The sequence below is a fragment of the Anabrus simplex genome, chromosome 1 (assembly GCF_040414725.1).
Source record: "Anabrus simplex isolate iqAnaSimp1 chromosome 1, ASM4041472v1, whole genome shotgun sequence".
Lineage (NCBI taxonomy): Eukaryota > Metazoa > Arthropoda > Insecta > Orthoptera > Tettigoniidae > Anabrus > Anabrus simplex.
In genome coordinates this window covers 1,517,429,461-1,517,446,759 of record NC_090265.1, presented here as the reverse complement: position 1 = coordinate 1,517,446,759, position 17,299 = coordinate 1,517,429,461, and the positions used below count along the sequence as shown (strand labels likewise).

The following is a 17,299-nucleotide window of genomic DNA, read 5'->3' as shown; positions in this document are numbered from 1 at the left end:
TGATGAAGAAAGGCAAGGTTCCTTTTGAAACGTTGAGTGTGTTTTATAATTATTTACACGGCATAAGCCCAAAAATAGAACTCATGAATAAATAGCATTTTGTTTATTTAAAAAAAAATATTATCTATGATTCTGGTGCTTTAGTCATACATTCATAATTTAAAAAAAAAATACAAACGTCCACTAATACAGCCTTGCGGGACCACCCACATAATCATTACAGGATGTAATTGGGTGTGGGAGTGTTCATAAAACCAGTTACATATGCGACCAGCCTGATGAACTTTGCTGTTGTCATCTTGGAAACTCGGGGTATCAATAGCATACTCATTCACTGAAAGGCAACATCTGATTATCCAGAATTGAATCACCTTTTGTCTAATTCAACAGCCCTCATTTTTGTCAGTAGTCTCCAATAATTTACCCTACCAAAAGGCTTTGACAGCTCAATAGTAATACAGTCAATCTGACCTCTTGAATCTAAAATATCTGCTATAAAATGCTGGAAACCTATAAGCAGAGCCAGATGAAGAAAACAGGGGATGACTGCAGCAAAGTGACAAGAGAGAAACGGTGGTCAGACAGAAGACGATGGAGAGGTTGGTGCTCTAAACACACCCGGCCAGTTTCTGGAAGCAGTGCAAGATGATGATGATGATGATCTGTATAAGGAAGATTTGGTGCAACAACTTGAACTTTGGTCAGTATAAAATGGTATGGATAAGTGCTAAGACAGCATAGCAAAGTAAATGAGATATGATAACTGAGAACTCTGAGAACTTTTTTAACTTGTAGAGAAATTGTTTTGTTAATAAGAGACATAAGCACCGGTCACTCACTGCTAGGTTACATGGTTCAAATCTTGGTCACTCCATGTGAGATTTGTGCTGGACAAGCGGAGGTGGGACAGGTTATTATCTAGGTACTCTGGATTTTCCTGTCATCTTTCATTCCAGTAACAATCTCCAGTATTATTTTATTTCATCTGTCAGTCATTAATCATTGCCTCAGAGGAGTGCAACAGGCTTCGGCAGCCAAGACAATTACTATCTTTGCCACAAGATGGGGGATTCATTCATTCCATACCCGGAAGAATGACTGGAAACAGGCTGTTGATTTTCATTTTTCAATAAGAGACATAGCATATTTTCATTTGTATGGTTCAGTTACCAAGCATGTCACAGAATTATATTATTTCTACATCGGTACCAATCGACATTCCTAATAATGTGCTGTATTGAGTTCAAGTCATGACTGATAAACAAACTCACAATGTTAAGTTGACCCAATTATGAAGTTGGTGTCAGTGCTCATCTTTATGGCATGTGCAAATTGTATTTCAAAAATTGAAAATACATGAAATAATTTCATTAAAAAATACTATACTTCTCCAACTGTTGACTGAAGATTTTGAAGGATCCAGGTTTATACAGGGTTCTTACATTCCAAGTTCCTATTCATAAAGCCATTTCCACTGCAGGGCCATCATATTTTGATATCCATTCTTATTCATCCGAGGCAAATGTGAGATATTCGTAACAACCTTTTTCTTTAATGCAATGGAACTGCTAACCCTATGTGCAGCCCCCAACCTTGAGGGCCAGAGACTTTTCTGTCAGGGTTGCCACGCCTTAGCCGACTAGTCCCAGTTTTGCGCCAAATACTCACCCTCACCCCTTCTATTAGAATAGGATTTGCTGGTTATAATGTATAGCAGGTGGTCCGTCAGCCAAATATTTCTTGAGTTTTAGCAGGTACACTAACTCGACATGGGTGTACCCCCCAAGTTTTTCAACCAGCCAATGCTTGGGATACCCATTCAGGTCTTTAATGGAGTGGTTTCCCGTTCCCTTCCCTATCCTATGCCGTTGGCTATCTAGTGTCTCTTCCATCTTTAAGAGCAATTTCTCACTCAAGGGCAAGAGAGTGCCCTTCCTTCTAACCGCTCATCCGTCCTCCTAGGAGGCTGCTGGCATTTGGTAGAAGGTGTTGCAGATTATACACATGAAAATTAGCAACATTTTTGTAAAAATCTGACTGATACTGGGGCCTCAATCAGCGTGATCTCGTTAGATTTAATTAAGCGCATTAGGACGGAAGTGTATGTCTCCACTACACCACTTTCAAGCGTGAAAATAAGAAGCATTATTCCAGAGAAGATTGCTCTCTGTAAGGAACAGGTGTTCCCAGAGTTAGAAATTGGGAACTATTATTTTAACCACACATTTATCGTAATGCCTAAAATACATTACCAATTAATTAATATTGGAACAGACTTCTTGAAAATACATCAGGCTGTTACAGATTTGTCACAGAACGTGATCAGGTTTAAAGGACGGAGAGCTCAGAACAGGTCGTTAACTCAAGTGGAGATAAGCTCACCGAGGGAGTGGAAGTCTGGACCTTGGAACTCACTAAGGACAGCACAGATGTGCAAGGATCACAACGTTTGTCTAGCGGAGACTTGGGAAATATTAGGAGTCTGCTTGAGCAGGTTGTCACTATTGGAAGAAGAGAAAGAACCGGATTACATCATGATGATTTACAAGAAGGTCAGCGAAGCGAAACTTAGCCCGCCTGATAAAGAAAAGTTTAAAGCAATTATATTGGGTCACTTGGATGTCTTTGATTCGAAACCCAGGATGGTACAGAATTTTAAATATGCTCTGAACGTCAACGATTGGAGTCCATGGTAGAAGAAGAAGCCTTATCCAATACCTGAAAGGCATTACGCTGCGGTAAAGAAGACTATTAGTGAGGAGAATGGCCTCATTAGCAAAAACCCAGCCCATTCCTAAACCCTCTCGTAATTGTCCTTAAGTGTGACAGCACACTGTGAGTCTGCCTGGATGCTAGAGCGATTAACGAGTGCTTAGTTCCAGAGTACGACAGAGCACCAATTATCAGGGAAGGTCTACATAAATTCAGAAACAAGACACTTTTTATCACCATTGATTTGACCATGTCTTTCCACCATATCTTGCTTAAAGAGAAATCACGGCTGTTGAGAGGTTTTCTGTTTGATCAACAGACCTATATGTTTCTTCAACTGTCTTTTAGTATAAAAACAACTTTGTCCGCCCTAATCAGAGCACTTGATAGGAACCTAACTCAGAGGTAAGGGAGATTACTATCCGTTACATAGATATTATTAACAGACGAGACAGTAGAAAGCCTCCTAGACCATCTGGATAAATTACAGCAGAATTTAAATGAAGCGAAGTTTAAGATAAACTTGGAAAAGTTGCACATTTGGTACACATTGAGGATGGACGTAGAGTGAGACTGAATCCACTCAAGATCAAAACGATCCAGAATTTACCAACACCAGTCATGGTGAAACATGTTCGCCAGTTTCTGGGAATGACCCATTTTTTCGCAAATAACTGTCCGGGACACTCCAAAAATGTCGCATCACTTCAAGAGTTCTTAAGGAAGAATTTGAGATGGGCATGGAAAGCTTTTTTCTTTTCGCTAGTGGCTTTACGTCGCACTGACACAGATAGGTCTTATGGCGACAATGGGATAGGAAAGGGCTAGGAGTTGGAAGGAAGCGACCATGGCATTAATTAAGGTACAGCCCCAGCATTTGTCTGGTGTTAAAATGGGAAACCACAGAAAACCATCTTCAGGGCTGCTGACAGTGGGATTCAAACCCACTATCTCCCGGATGCAACCTCACAGCAGTGCGCTCCTAACCGCATGGCCAACTCGCCCGGTGGCATGGAATGCAAACTGCACTAAGGCTTTCAGCACCATGAAGGAAATGTTAGCAAACGACATGAAGCTAGGATATCCGAACTACAGTAAGAAATTCATAATCCAGACAGATGCTTCAGGTGTAGGGATTGAAGGTATACTGTACTAGGATGAGGAAGGTACAAAACAAACATGGAGTTACCTAAGGTTTATGAGTAGAAAGCTATGTAGCCACGAAATGAAATACACGGTAACAAAACTGGAGAGGCTAGCCATTGCCATGGCACTTCAGTATTGGAAAAAAGTTGATTATGGTTTAATGTATCCACAAAGACACGTACGAAATGCTGTCAATTGGTACAGTCATTTATTCACATCTATTTACAAATTAAACACACAAATAACCTTAATCACTGCTGTCACTAGCAAAAAACACACATCAGCAAAGCTGCCATTTTAACAACTGCCTATCACTTCAACATGGAGATTGCAACCACTGCACATCACAACAACACGAAGTCACAAGTCTACTCCTGCTACACCATAACTCTACTAAACAATAACTTTACTCTACCGTCAAGATCGCCTCCTTATATATGTGTCTGGCCAGGCTTCTAGTAAGATATGTTACAGAAAAAATACTTTGTCGATTTTTTTTTGCTAGTTGCTTTACGTCACACTGATACACATAGGTCTTATGGCAATGATGGGACCTCCAGCATTTGCCTTGTGTGAAAATGGGAAACCAGGGAAAACCATCCTCAGGGCTGCCGACAGTGGGGTTCGAACCTACTATCTCCCGAATACTGGACACTGGCCGCACTTAAGCGACCGCAGCTATTGAGCTCGGTCTTGAAAATTCTAGAGTGCTTAATACACAGATATAGTGAACAGAATATTCTCCATCATTCTTGTCAACCCAGTACCATTATGGAAGTTATAGTGTGTTTCACAATTTTGTAGTGGATTACAAATTATGTATACAGGTAAGAATAAATTATATATAGGTTCTTACATTAATTGAACTGATATAAATGTCTATATACAGTGCATGTTTCATGACATAACTAGGGGCCGATGACCTTCGATGTTAGGCCCCTTTAAACAACAAGCAGCATCATCATCATCATGACATAACCTCACAAACAATATGTACATATGATGTAATAATAATACAAATACTAACTGGACGTAACAATCCATAGCCATACATTACAAATAATAATAATAATAATAATAATAATAATAATAATAATAATAATAATAATAATAATAATAATAATAATAACAACAACAATCATCATAATCGTAAAATAATAATTTGAGCTTGACACTTGCATTATTTATCTATGGGTGAGAGAATACTGTTTTCAAGTTATATCCATTTATCACACTTGCATCAATATCCCCCCTATAACTTGAAACAATTTCCATACTCTGTCACACCCTCTTGGTCCTCCCCGTTTAACTATACACAGACCTCCTGTTGGCACTGTCAAAGTCCACAGTTTGTAGCCAGGCAGTTCGATCAGGGCCACCACCTTCTGCTGGGTCCAGTCGATGGTGTCTTCGTTCCTGGTGATGGTGGTCCACAGGTCCTCGCATGGCATTCGAATCTCTGTTGGCTTTCTCAACGTTCGTACCTTTGTGTTTTTTCAGGTGGCACCCTCGTTCGCTGGTTGTCGGTTCGGACCACATTTGTTCTCCGTCTCCTAGAGAGGTTCCCACTGGCTGTGTCATTGCCATCGCTGCCTCCATCTCCTGGGACATCGTCTGAGCCCCCCCCCATAGTTCTGCTTCACGCTGAACATCCTCCCTGGACAGTTCACAGTGCCGAGGAGCTTAATGCGGCTGTCGAGCGCCTCGCTCTTGGTGTCATACTGGTACGCCCCATTCACCGTCGCGTTGTCTGATGGTTCAGTCTTGACGTCGATACTCGTGGCGTTCCATCGGTGCGCTGAGTCCTCTCCTGCAGCTGGACTCGGTAGTCGGCTCTCGGTTGGTGGACACGGACATGCCCGCTGAATTCTCCCATAACTTCCTTGCAAGTCAAACATGGCTGCGGCAGCTATTATAGGCCCAGAAATTTCACTAGTTTCCCTAGAAACGACAGCGGTTAGGCCACTAATGTATTAGCATTCTCGTATTTCATTATACTAGTTCAGGCCTGTTCTATTGCACTTAGCCGTAAGTCGAGCTCTCAACTGCACTACGGATTACTTTAACATGGCACTGTCTTCAATTGGGTCGACAATGAGCCGTTCACTGACTTTCTTGGTAATTCACATTTATATCAAGCCCGCTCGCTCCACCCACTTCGCTAAGTACGTCCCTATATATGTTAACTGAGCCGTATTAGCTTAGACACATAGGAGGCTCGATGTACGACCTCTTCTACACACGGACATCGGTTATTGCGGTTTTGCACCGTTCTTATTTTATTAATTAGCGGCACACTGTACGCGCTGACATCTCACTCAGATTGTGATTATTTCCACATACTCACAGACTTTAATGAATCACTGCATTACACTGCTCAAATTACAAGATTATTTCTTCACAAACGACTCACACACAAACCACGACAAAATACTACCGTACTGGCGTTGCACTGAAATGCACTGGATAGTGTCTCCCTCTCAGCTCTTAAATATATAGGCAAGCTACGCTAGAGACCCGAATGCTGAGGGTGGGGGAAAAATGCAACCCTTTCTCACACGTTGGTCTGTTAATACGCAACGTATAGTGACGAACAGGATATCAAATTGTAGCTCTTGCATTCTCATTTCCACTGAGTGAATGTTTTTGAAATAGCTTCGTAGATTCTCAAGCAATCTCAAAAGCGTCCTTTCGTCTCTGGCGGTGAATGATGACGAGCACAGGGGATTCCTTGTGTTCGCTGTCACGGTTAGGGTCCAACATCTGTTAGTCAGCGTAGTTACCGCTCTGTCAGTTAAGTAGAGCACTTCTCGGTCTCATAATTATGCGTAAAATTCCCTGATTCAAATGAATGTTTGCGCTTAATTATCCATTGGGTATTTTGCGATTTATAAAAATTAACAGAAATAAAACAGCTGAATGCGATAAGTTGGCAGTGGTGGATGAGCGAGGAAAACAGGGTATAATGTTAGTTTTCACGTTGGATATACTCTCTGGGCTCAGCTAGTGACCTAGATTCTTTGTCACGTGATAACGCGTATCTTTTCATCTCGCTCGCGGTTGGAGTGAGAAAACTTCGAGTACAAGCGCTCTTGCACCGCCTTGCTGCTAATTACCAGCAACGAGAGCTGGGTCGCGCGACTCTGGATACTGCAAATCGAGTCCTGGAGTGGGCAGAAAAATTCTAACTTGGGCAGTTTTTATCGTAGAATGATGCGGAAAACGGCATATTTCATCTCCTGGATATCATGACATACCATAGGTGACGTTGTGAATGGTCACAGTAATAAGTACAATTTTTCATTTTCCATTTTCAACCATTTAGGGCAGTTTTATCACTCTCCTCCAAAATCCATTTTTTGTTATATAGGTCTCCATTCTTAAACAATGATATGCTCTCATCCAATAGTGTTTAATACTTTTGTTATGTAAATTATCAAATATTTTTTTAAAAGTTGTGAGGATAGCAAAACATTTTACCTGCTCTAGAAGCTGTGTAAGATGAACATATGCATCTAAAGGTGATAATTTCATCTCTAGGATGAAACGATCAATTTTGTTGAGAACGAGGACAGGGCGAATATTTTCCATCCATGCTTGTTTAAGGGCCACCTACGAGGCGAAAAAAAAGAAGTAATTATGAAATTCAAGCATCCTTTTGTAACTCTAATTCTCACCATTTTCATGTGGAAAACATACCTTAGTCTGTGGACATACTCCTTCCACAACATCAACAATCACAATGGCTCCATCACATAACCGCACAGCAGTAGACACTTCAGAAGAGAAATCTACATGACCTGGGGAGTCTATTAAATTAACAAGGTACTCCTTTTCTTCTAAGAAAACAAAAAGAATAATAATGTCAGAAAAATGTCAATATACTAATTCTATCTAACAAGTCACCGGCCCAATGTAACAATACAAAACTAAATAGTTTAAATTATCATAAATTTACAAGTATTTCTCTATGCTTATGACATGTATCACACTGCAATATCCCACATTATACTGTGAATGATAATCAATCAATCAATCAATCAATCAATCAATCAATCAATCAATCAATCAATCAATCAATCAATCAATCAATCAATCAATCAATCAAACAATCAATCAATCAATCAATCAATCAAATCACCACTGTCCTGCATTTAGGGCTGTCACCCAAGTCGCAGATTCCTTATCAATTGTTTGATTTAGACTTTTCTTAAATTATTTCAATCAAACATTTTCCTTGGTAAATTATTCCCATCCCTCATTCCTCCTCCAATAAATGAATATTTTTTCAATCTGTCCTCTTGAATTCTAACTTTATCTTCATATTATAATCTTTCGTACTTTTAAAAACTCCATGCAAACTTTTGCCTATTATTGTAATTACACACTATCTCTCCACAGACAGCTCGGAACATACTGCTTAGTCAAGCAGCTCATCTCCTCCCTAGTCCTCACAGCCTAAAGTTTGCAACATTTTCATAACACAAATCTTTTGTCAGAAAACACCCAGAACAAGTCGTGCCGCTCTTCTCGGGATCTTTTCCAGGTCTCAAATCAAGTAATCCTGGCAAGGGTCCCATACGCTGGAACCATACTTTAAATGGGGTCTTACCAGAGACTTACAAAGCCCTCTCCTTTATGTCCTTGCTACAAGCCTTAAATACCCTCATAACCATATGAAGAGATCTGACACACTTAAAACCTCGTTGATTTGATTACCTAATCTTTCCTTATGTTAACATCTAGGTACTTAAAGTGATTCCCATCAAGTACTTTCACCCCACCAATACAGTAATTAAAACTAAGAGGACTCTACCTTTTGGTGAGACTTACAACCTGACTTTTCATTCCATTTGCTATCATACTGTCCTGCTGTCCATCTTACAACTTTGTCAAGGTATTTTTGCAGTTGCTCAAAATCCTGTAACTTATTTATTACTCTATACAGTATATCATCCACAAAAAGCCTAGTGATTTAGTCATATCATTTATATGCCTAAAAAAAACATAAAGGTCCAAAAACACTGCCTTACAGAAGAAAAACAGTCAGAAGATTACAAGGTATGGTTGGGGAGATAGATAAAGAAAGACCATGATTGGTTATATAATCATAGAGAAAGAACACTAGAAGAACCTTTTCGATGTTACTGCCATCTGAAGAAGCCTTTGGTGGAGATCATAGAGTTGTGATTGGAAAACTGAAAGTGGGAAGATTGAAAAACCCCCATTAAGAAGAGAGAAAAGAATTAAAGTATGGAAGTTGAAGGAGAAAAGTATACAAGAAGAATTTCAAAGGGAAATATTATCCTTGGTACCCAGGATGGAGATAGGGAACGTTGAAGATGAATGGAAAAGCTTTAAGGAAGCACTGGTTGGATGTGCAGAAAATGTATGTGGTAGAACATCAGAAAATGTGAAAGACAAAGAGACACATTGGTGGAATGATAGGGTGAAGATCAAAGTGAAGGAAAAGAAAATGACATGGAAAGCATGAAAAAACATCTAAGACTGAAGAAAGTAGAATATGCAGAGGAAAAGAATTTGGCCAAGAAAGTAGTGGAGGAAGAAAAGAGGAAAAGCTGGGCCTTCTTCACCCAGAAATTGAGAGATGATATGCAGGGCAGCAAGAAATTATTGTATGGTATCTTAAGAAGCAAAAAGAGGGACCAATTAAACATCAGATTTGTGAAGGATGAAGGCGGCATAATATTAACAAAGCCAGAACAAATAAGAAATAGATGGGAAGAGTATTTTCAGAAGTTGCTGAACATGAGAACTAATGACAGTCATTCAATGGACCACCAGGAAAGGCAACTAGTTGATGAAGAAATGGATAAAGAAATTACAATGAATAAAATTGAAATGGCAGTAAGAAAGATGAAGAATGCATAAACGGCTGGAATAGATGAAATTTCCGAGGAGATGATAAAGGCAGCTGGAGCTGTAGGCCTGCAGTGGACATATCAAGTTTTCAGGATTGTCTGGGAGAATAAAGAGGTCTCTGAGGATTGGCAAAAAGGAATTTTCCCAATTTTCAAGAAGGATGAGAGTCGAATACAGGAAGCCGAAATGAAGTTCTTGAGGAGTATGATACTGAAGAGTAGAAGAGACAAAATAAGGGATGAGAAAATCCGGGATGAAATTGGAGTGGAAAAAAAGAATAAAAGAATAGAGAAGAGCCAACTAGGTTTGGGCACATAAAGCGAATGAGTGATGAAAGAATGCCAAAACAGGTGATGGAAATGCAAATGCAAGGAAGAAGAGGCGGTGGGCAACCACGATTGAGATGGAAGGACACAATCCAACACAGTATTAGAGAAAGAAACCTTTACTGGGACACAGTGTTGGAGGAGGAGTGGTGGAAGGACTGAAGAAAGTAGAGAGGAACCATACTGGCCCCCTACCCAGCTATAACTGGATAATGGAAATGATGATGATGATGATGATGATTACTGCCTTACAGAACCCCCCTTGAACATTACAGGATCAAAATTACCTACTGTAATTCTCTAGTTCTGTTTTCCAGAAATTTAGCTACCTACTCAGTCAGTCTTTTGTCTAGTCCAATAGCCCTCATTTTCATCAGTAGTATCCCATGATCTACCCTATCAAATGCCTTGTATATGTCAATAGCAATACAGCCCATTTGGCCTCCTGAATCTAAAATATCTGCTGTATCTTGATGGAATCCTACAAGTTGAGCCTCACTGGAATAACCTTTCCTAAATCTGAACTGCCTTCTATCAAACCAATTAGTAATTTTGCAAACATGTCTAATATACTTCTTGCTTCTTAGACTTTTGCAGCCAGAACTATTGCCTTCATCTATGGTGCTTTGAGCTGTTGAGCCATGTCCTGGGTTGATGAGTGACTGACGTTCCACCATCATTCCAACAGACTTTGTCAAGGGTGATTGATAGCAGAAAAGAAAGACACGAGAATTTACATGCAGCGGTTGGACTGTGCTGGCAAAGTGTGCCCTCTCGGATAGTGCGTGGTTCTGCTTATCATTTAAGTGCCATTCCAGGCTTTACATAGCAGATGTTCGAGTTGTCTGAGTGATGATTGTTAGGCTATGGCTGATTTTGAGAGCTGTTGGAGATGTGTTTCGCAGGTTCCGTCCGTCTCACGGCCATAAACTGGCCTATTTCCCCAATGTAGACCCCTCTATAGCCACACAGTATTCTATATACTCCTTCCCGTTGGAACTGGAGGCCAAACTTCACCGGTTGGATGAGATCATGTACCTTTGATCCAGAACTGAATGTGGTGCGTATATCGTATTTCTTCAGGACTTGGACTATCCTGTCTGTGACATCCTTTATGTATGGTAAAAAGACTATGTTTTCTGTCTTCCATCCTGCAAAAGACGTGTTCCTGCTTGGTCCGATGACTCGTGCCATCTCATGGTGAGAGTTGATCTACTGGAATGCAGTGTGTTTAATTCAGTTTCTATTGCCTCCGGTGTGTCACATAATGTATTTGCTCTATTGATCTCTTCTGTGTTGGGTGATGGTGCAAGTCTGGATGTAGGCTTCCTGTTGGCAGTGTGGCTTAATGCTCCATCTGGCCTGTGAGTCACTAGGATGTTCCGTTTTCTTCCAGTTTGTGTGTGAAATTTATGCTGTTGAGGTGTGCAGCAAGCTCCTGGAGACATATGACCATACTACAAATGTGTCATCCACGAGCCTAACCTTACATTTAGATCTGTAGGAAGCTGTGGAAAGTGCAGTCTGTTCGAAGTGTACTATGAAGACGATATCTACAAAGGGTGAAAGTGCCCACAGCGACTTCTTTCATCTGTTGATAATACTGGTCATTCCACAGGAAATAGCTGGTGGTGAGGCAATGTTGATTTAGTTTGGCAATATCTTTGTTAAAATGTTTGTTGAACATGTCCATAGCTTTATCCTATAGTACCGTATTGAAAAGGGATTCAACATCAAATCTGACTATTATGTCATTCGGTTGTAGTTATAGCTGTTTGATAATATGTATGAAATGCAACAAGTCCTTACTTTACAAATTATAAGACAAATTATAATCCTTTTCAATACAAAAGTCCATCTATATTAAATGGGATAATGTCTAAACATGTTTCAGTTTATCTAAAGGCCATCTTCAGTAGAAGCTAAAATATTACATGTACAGAAGAAGTCTGTTATAGCGAATACGGAATATAATGAGAACTCCGTTATAACGACAGCTTTTTTTAGACTCTTGAAAATTCCTATATTAAATTGTGTATTATCCTTCGGTTACAGTGAGAACCCTATCACTGATACATCCCTTATTACAAACAATTAACCGTGCGTAATTTTTCCATTCATAATTTATAACTTTCATTTCCTTGTTGATGTTTAACTTGTATAATAGGAATCAACTGAGGAATGAATTTGGATATATATCTACTGATGTCCAGTGGTACCATATTGAAAAGGGATTCGACATCAAATCTGACTATTATGTCATTCGGTTGTAGTTATAGCTGTCTGATAATATGTATGAAATGCAACAAGTCCTTACTTTACAAATAAAAACATCTTATACTGTCTTATACCATTTTGTTGGTTCTTGCATGCACCTCTAATTGGTATACGTAACTCAAAACAGGCAGTTTTTGAGTTATGATATTCTTGTATTAAATGAGCAACATTTTTTAAATACAAAAAGAAACTCTGTCCTTCCTGATACAATCCTCTCATTTAATAATTTTACAATTGTATGAAAGTATTTCTCTGCTCCTATTTTTGCTTTATATTCACTACCCAGATATTTAATAAAAATCAGTTCTTTAATCCCAATTTCAACCTTAATGGGATATCAGAAAAACCAGATCCTTTATTTGATCTATTAATTCGTATTTTCAATAAAAAGAAATTAAGTATGGTACTCTAAACCCCCTTCTTTATTTTACTCCAAATTCCTTCCAGCAATCACCCACAATTCCAACCCTCAGCCCCACCTTAGGCTACACTATACCTCCCATCTACAACTCAGCTCTAATATTAATATTAAATATCTCAACACTTGATCATCATCATCATCATTATTCTGTTCACACATATTTCAGCTGAACTGAATAATAATAATAATAATAATAATAATAATAATAATAATAATAATAATAATAATAATAATAATAATAATAATAATAATAATAATAATAATAATACCGGGCGGTACACCTCCACGCCGCTAATTCAAATATTGCGCCGGTTGAAGCTCCTCTACTGGAGGAAGCCTGAACTTTAACAACCACATTAATTCTAAGATTTCTCAGAAGATGTCCCTACTGTAAATTTTGAAGTGTTCTGAACTATGTCAGTTTCGATTCGTTTTTGTATTCTCTGTAGCAAGAAGTGTGAACATTCTCTTCTAGATGGCACCACTTAAGAACTACAATTGTGCACCCTAGTGCAAAGTGAAGGAACTTCTTTTTTTGAAGAAATTTTGTAGTCATAAGTTTGTTCTTTGTTAAATTTCTTTCTGTCATTGTTTGAGTTGGCAATGTTAATCCGTTCGTTCCGCCAGTTCTGAAATTAGCCAATCCCGAATTTCTTAAATTCATTTTCGACCGATCGGGGCTTTCTTCCCCAACCTGCTCTGTAACTGTGTTTGGTAACCAATAAAATTTTGTGGGCAGGTTGTAATCATTCATGAAACGTCTCGAATCTTCCATGAGGATATATAAACTGCTGTTTTTCTGGTCTCGGTGCCACTTCAGTAACATCTTTCCTAGTGTGATTATATAGCAGGGGGCGGGAAGCGCCCCTTTCTTCAGGCGGCAGTTCATCCATCAGGTAATGGCCTTTTAATAACTTCTTTGTTTGCTAGCTCAGCAGTTTAACCCTCGGGGCAGGTTCGAAACTTTTACCATGTAACCTTCCTTTAAAATGTAAAAGACACTTGGTATAAAGTTCTGTCTCTTTAACTACAAATTGGGATAGAGAGTGCCTAACCCTCTCGAGCTCCCACTCATATTGTTTTGAGGTGACTACATTTTTATAACCGTTTCCCATCTCTTCGTAATGTAATAAAGTTTTATTTCGTGTCACCTCCGTAGTATGAGATTAGCCCTTGCATAAGCGGCCTAGGGCCAAATTAGGTTTTAATAAAGTGTATTAGGAGTGCTGAGTACGCCTCCACTCATGTTTGTATTTTGGGGCCATGTCATTGTCCTGTTTCTTTACTGAATAGGCCTCAGTAGGTTGGGTATTTTTTTACCCCTGTTTTTATGTGTCCGGAGGACAGCTTGAAGGTGGAGTTGGGTGTGGCCATTGATGGGCTTGAACTTTGAGAGCGGGTTGCTCTTTCTTAAATTTGGGTTCTATGTGCCTCGAGGAGGCTTTACTGGGTAATTGGGAGCTAGTGCTCCTTGGTATGATTGGGGTTTTCTGCCCCTTTGTTGAACCTTATACATACATAAGTGAAGTTGGGCTAATTGCTCAAGAATTGTGAGTCTGGGGCTCGAAGCCCAAATCCTGTAGCAAACTGTAATTGTACATTCTTATTTGGTTGATAGGCTACTGAATACCTGTTATACTTGTTATTTCTTGACCTTGAAAAGAAAATATAACCTTGTTAAATTTTAAATTAACTTTAATTTCATAAGTTGAGACCTATTCATCCCAGCACCTTCTTTCACCTCTAACTAGCACGGAAATTTCCGTAATAATAATAATAATAATAATAATAATAATAATAATAATAATAATAATAATAATAATAATAATAATAATGTTATTTGCCTTATGCCCCCTAACTAAATTCTTTTCAGTTTTCAGAGACGCCAAGGTGCACGAATTTAGTCCTGCAGGAGTTCTTTTACGTGCCAGTAAATCTACTGACACGAGGCTGATGTATTTGAGCACCTGCAAATACCACCGGACTGAGCCAGGATCGAACCTGCCAAGTTGGGGTGAGAGAGCCAGCGCCTCAACCGTCTGAGCCACTCAGCCCGGCAAACTGAATTCTAGAAGATTCTTCAAGTGCTAGTATTTAAGTGTTTCACCTGGTCTTCTGTGAAGTGCACTCCTCAAATTGGAAGTAAACTGAGAACTTACACAAGACATGTGATTGTGATGAGTGTTTAACATCCAAATCTTTACTTGTCTTGCACTGAATGTCAACAGCACATGCTTTTTTTTTTTCTAGGGGCTTTACGTCGCGCCGACACAGATAGGTCTTATGGCGACGATGGGATAGGAAAGGCCTAGGAGTTGGAAGGAAGCGGCCGTGGCCTTAATTAAGGTACAGCCCCAGCATTTGCCTGGTGTGAAAATGGGAAACCACGGAAAACCATTTTCAGGGCTGCCGATAGTGGGATTCGAACCTACTATCTCCCGGATGCAAGCTCACAGCTGCGCGCCTCTACGCGCACGGCCAACTCGCCCGGTACAGCACATGCTTGCTTCATAAATTTTATAATTCATGTCTTGTCTTAACTTTTATTGATTTTGACTGATGATGGTCTCTAGAAAGACTGAAACTAGTTTCATCAAATATATGTAACTTTTTCAAGGTTACAATAAACAATATTGAATAGGTGGAAACCTTTAGCTTTTGTTTTACATTATACAACTAGAGGACCTGTGCTTCTCCGCAGCATTCATTATGAATAGGTGAAATAACGTGTCGTGATATGAAATGAGCTCCATGCTTTCCCCGGGTACTTTCCCGAATGTTTATTTTAAGATTTATATTACCTGTTAATTTTGTGTGAAGTGAATTTTAGTGGATTTCTTTATTGTGACATTGATTGATATTTTACAAAATTTTGTTGTTTTAGAGTTGTTGTGTGTTTAATTAAAAGTTTATATTTATTTTGTTTCACTTGGAAGTTTGTCCTTGTTGAAGTGCATTTTGTCTATGAAGTAGCCAGTCCCTTCAAACAATTAATAAAAGTAAGTGATAATTGTATATATTTATGCATTGCGCTACAGATATGATGTACGTGATTCCAACTAAGACTATCAACAATTAGCCTAGCGAACTCAAGGACACTAATATCGGGCATTTTGGGCATTTTCTTCTTCAACCCTTCTGACTCCTATGCTGATGGAAGATTGGACTTGAATGGCAACTAGAGTGTTACAATTCATCTCAGTATGGATCCGACACTAATATTTTTCGATGATTTTTACATGTCACTCCTTCCAAACTCCCAACCGTAGGGGTGATAGGGCAGTCTTACCCCCCACAGTATTTTTCTCCAGATGGTAAGTCATATGGGTAATAAGTTTGGTTGAGAGCTGTGCTGGAACATACACACACATCCATAATCTCAGTAATTTTAGACATTAACTTTTTCACCCTTTTCACCCCCAATGCTGATGGAGTCTTAACGTCATCTGGAGTGTCAATGTTTGTCTCAGCTATCACGAAAAGTATAGATTCGACACAAATATGTTAAATTATTTTTTTCATGTCACTCCTTCTCAAACCCCCAAACGTACGGGTGCTAGGGGTGTCTTATCCCCACAGTATTTTTCTCCGGATAGTAAGTCATATGTGTAGCAAGTTTGATTGAAATTGTAGGTTTGCCTATAGACGCCTGTCATTTTTAATAATTTAGCTTCACCAATATCTTTACGTAAAGATGTTGCTCCTCAACTCTCTGAAACCCCCTTAAGTACAGAATGTATTGCAGGCTACAGCAAACCTTTGCTAGCAATTATTGGAGTGGTAATTTATAGATTATATTTTAAGATTGCTAAAAGTTGACTAAAATCAATGCCTGATGTTTCACCAGCAGGGAATTCTAGAGAGAATTCCAGTCCAATAAAACAGCTGAATGGACTAGACAAAGCTGTTTTTAGTAAACTTTTAAACTTGTGTAAATATATAGATAAAAATTACCGTACAATCCCGAATACCACCCGCACTATTTTTACGGAAATATTGCTCCTTAAATTCAGGTGCAGGTCACATTTAAGCTTTTCATATCATGATCTCAAAATATATTGTTCTGAAGAGGCATCAACGTGGCAACAGCGCTTTCATGTCATGCGACTTGCAAAAGGTTGAAATCTCCCTCCGTTGCTCACTTCCATGTTACTGGAATCACATGGTGTGGCATTTGATTAATACTTCATGTTCTGAGTGAATAAGCATCAGTGGTAATAAGAGATGAATTCAAAAAAGCATTTGCAGTCATTTACTGTGAGTGAGAAACTTGAAGTTGTAATGGAAGCTGAAATTATCAATAACCAGCCAGCAGAAAATATGATATTGATGAATCATGTAATCACGATTGGAGGAAGAAGAAGGAAATTGTATTTAAAAAGTAATTGTGATCGTAGAGCTTTCCGAGGGCAGAGTGCACGTTTCCTGAAACTGAAGAATGCCTTTATAAATACTTAGTGCACTGACTGAAGTGTGTCAACTAAACAATAGAGATCACAAGGGAACTTTAAAAGGAGGATTCTACTGCAAGCCA

The 17,299-nt window shown here is 39.1% G+C and overlaps 1 protein-coding gene across 1 annotated transcript in view; it reads right to left on the bottom strand.

The window, feature by feature from the left end:
* The window catches only part of LOC136861636 (elongation factor-like GTPase 1), a 279,187-nt gene that overhangs the window by 189,101 nt on the left and 72,787 nt on the right, over nt 1-17,299 (bottom strand). Inside the window, exons 4-5 of the mRNA XM_067138835.2 lie at nt 7,558-7,697; nt 7,339-7,470 (exon numbers count right to left, since the gene is read on the bottom strand). Of these exons, the coding sequence (XP_066994936.2) occupies nt 7,339-7,470; nt 7,558-7,697 (272 nt within the window). The remainder of the gene's footprint in view (nt 1-7,338; nt 7,471-7,557; nt 7,698-17,299) is intronic.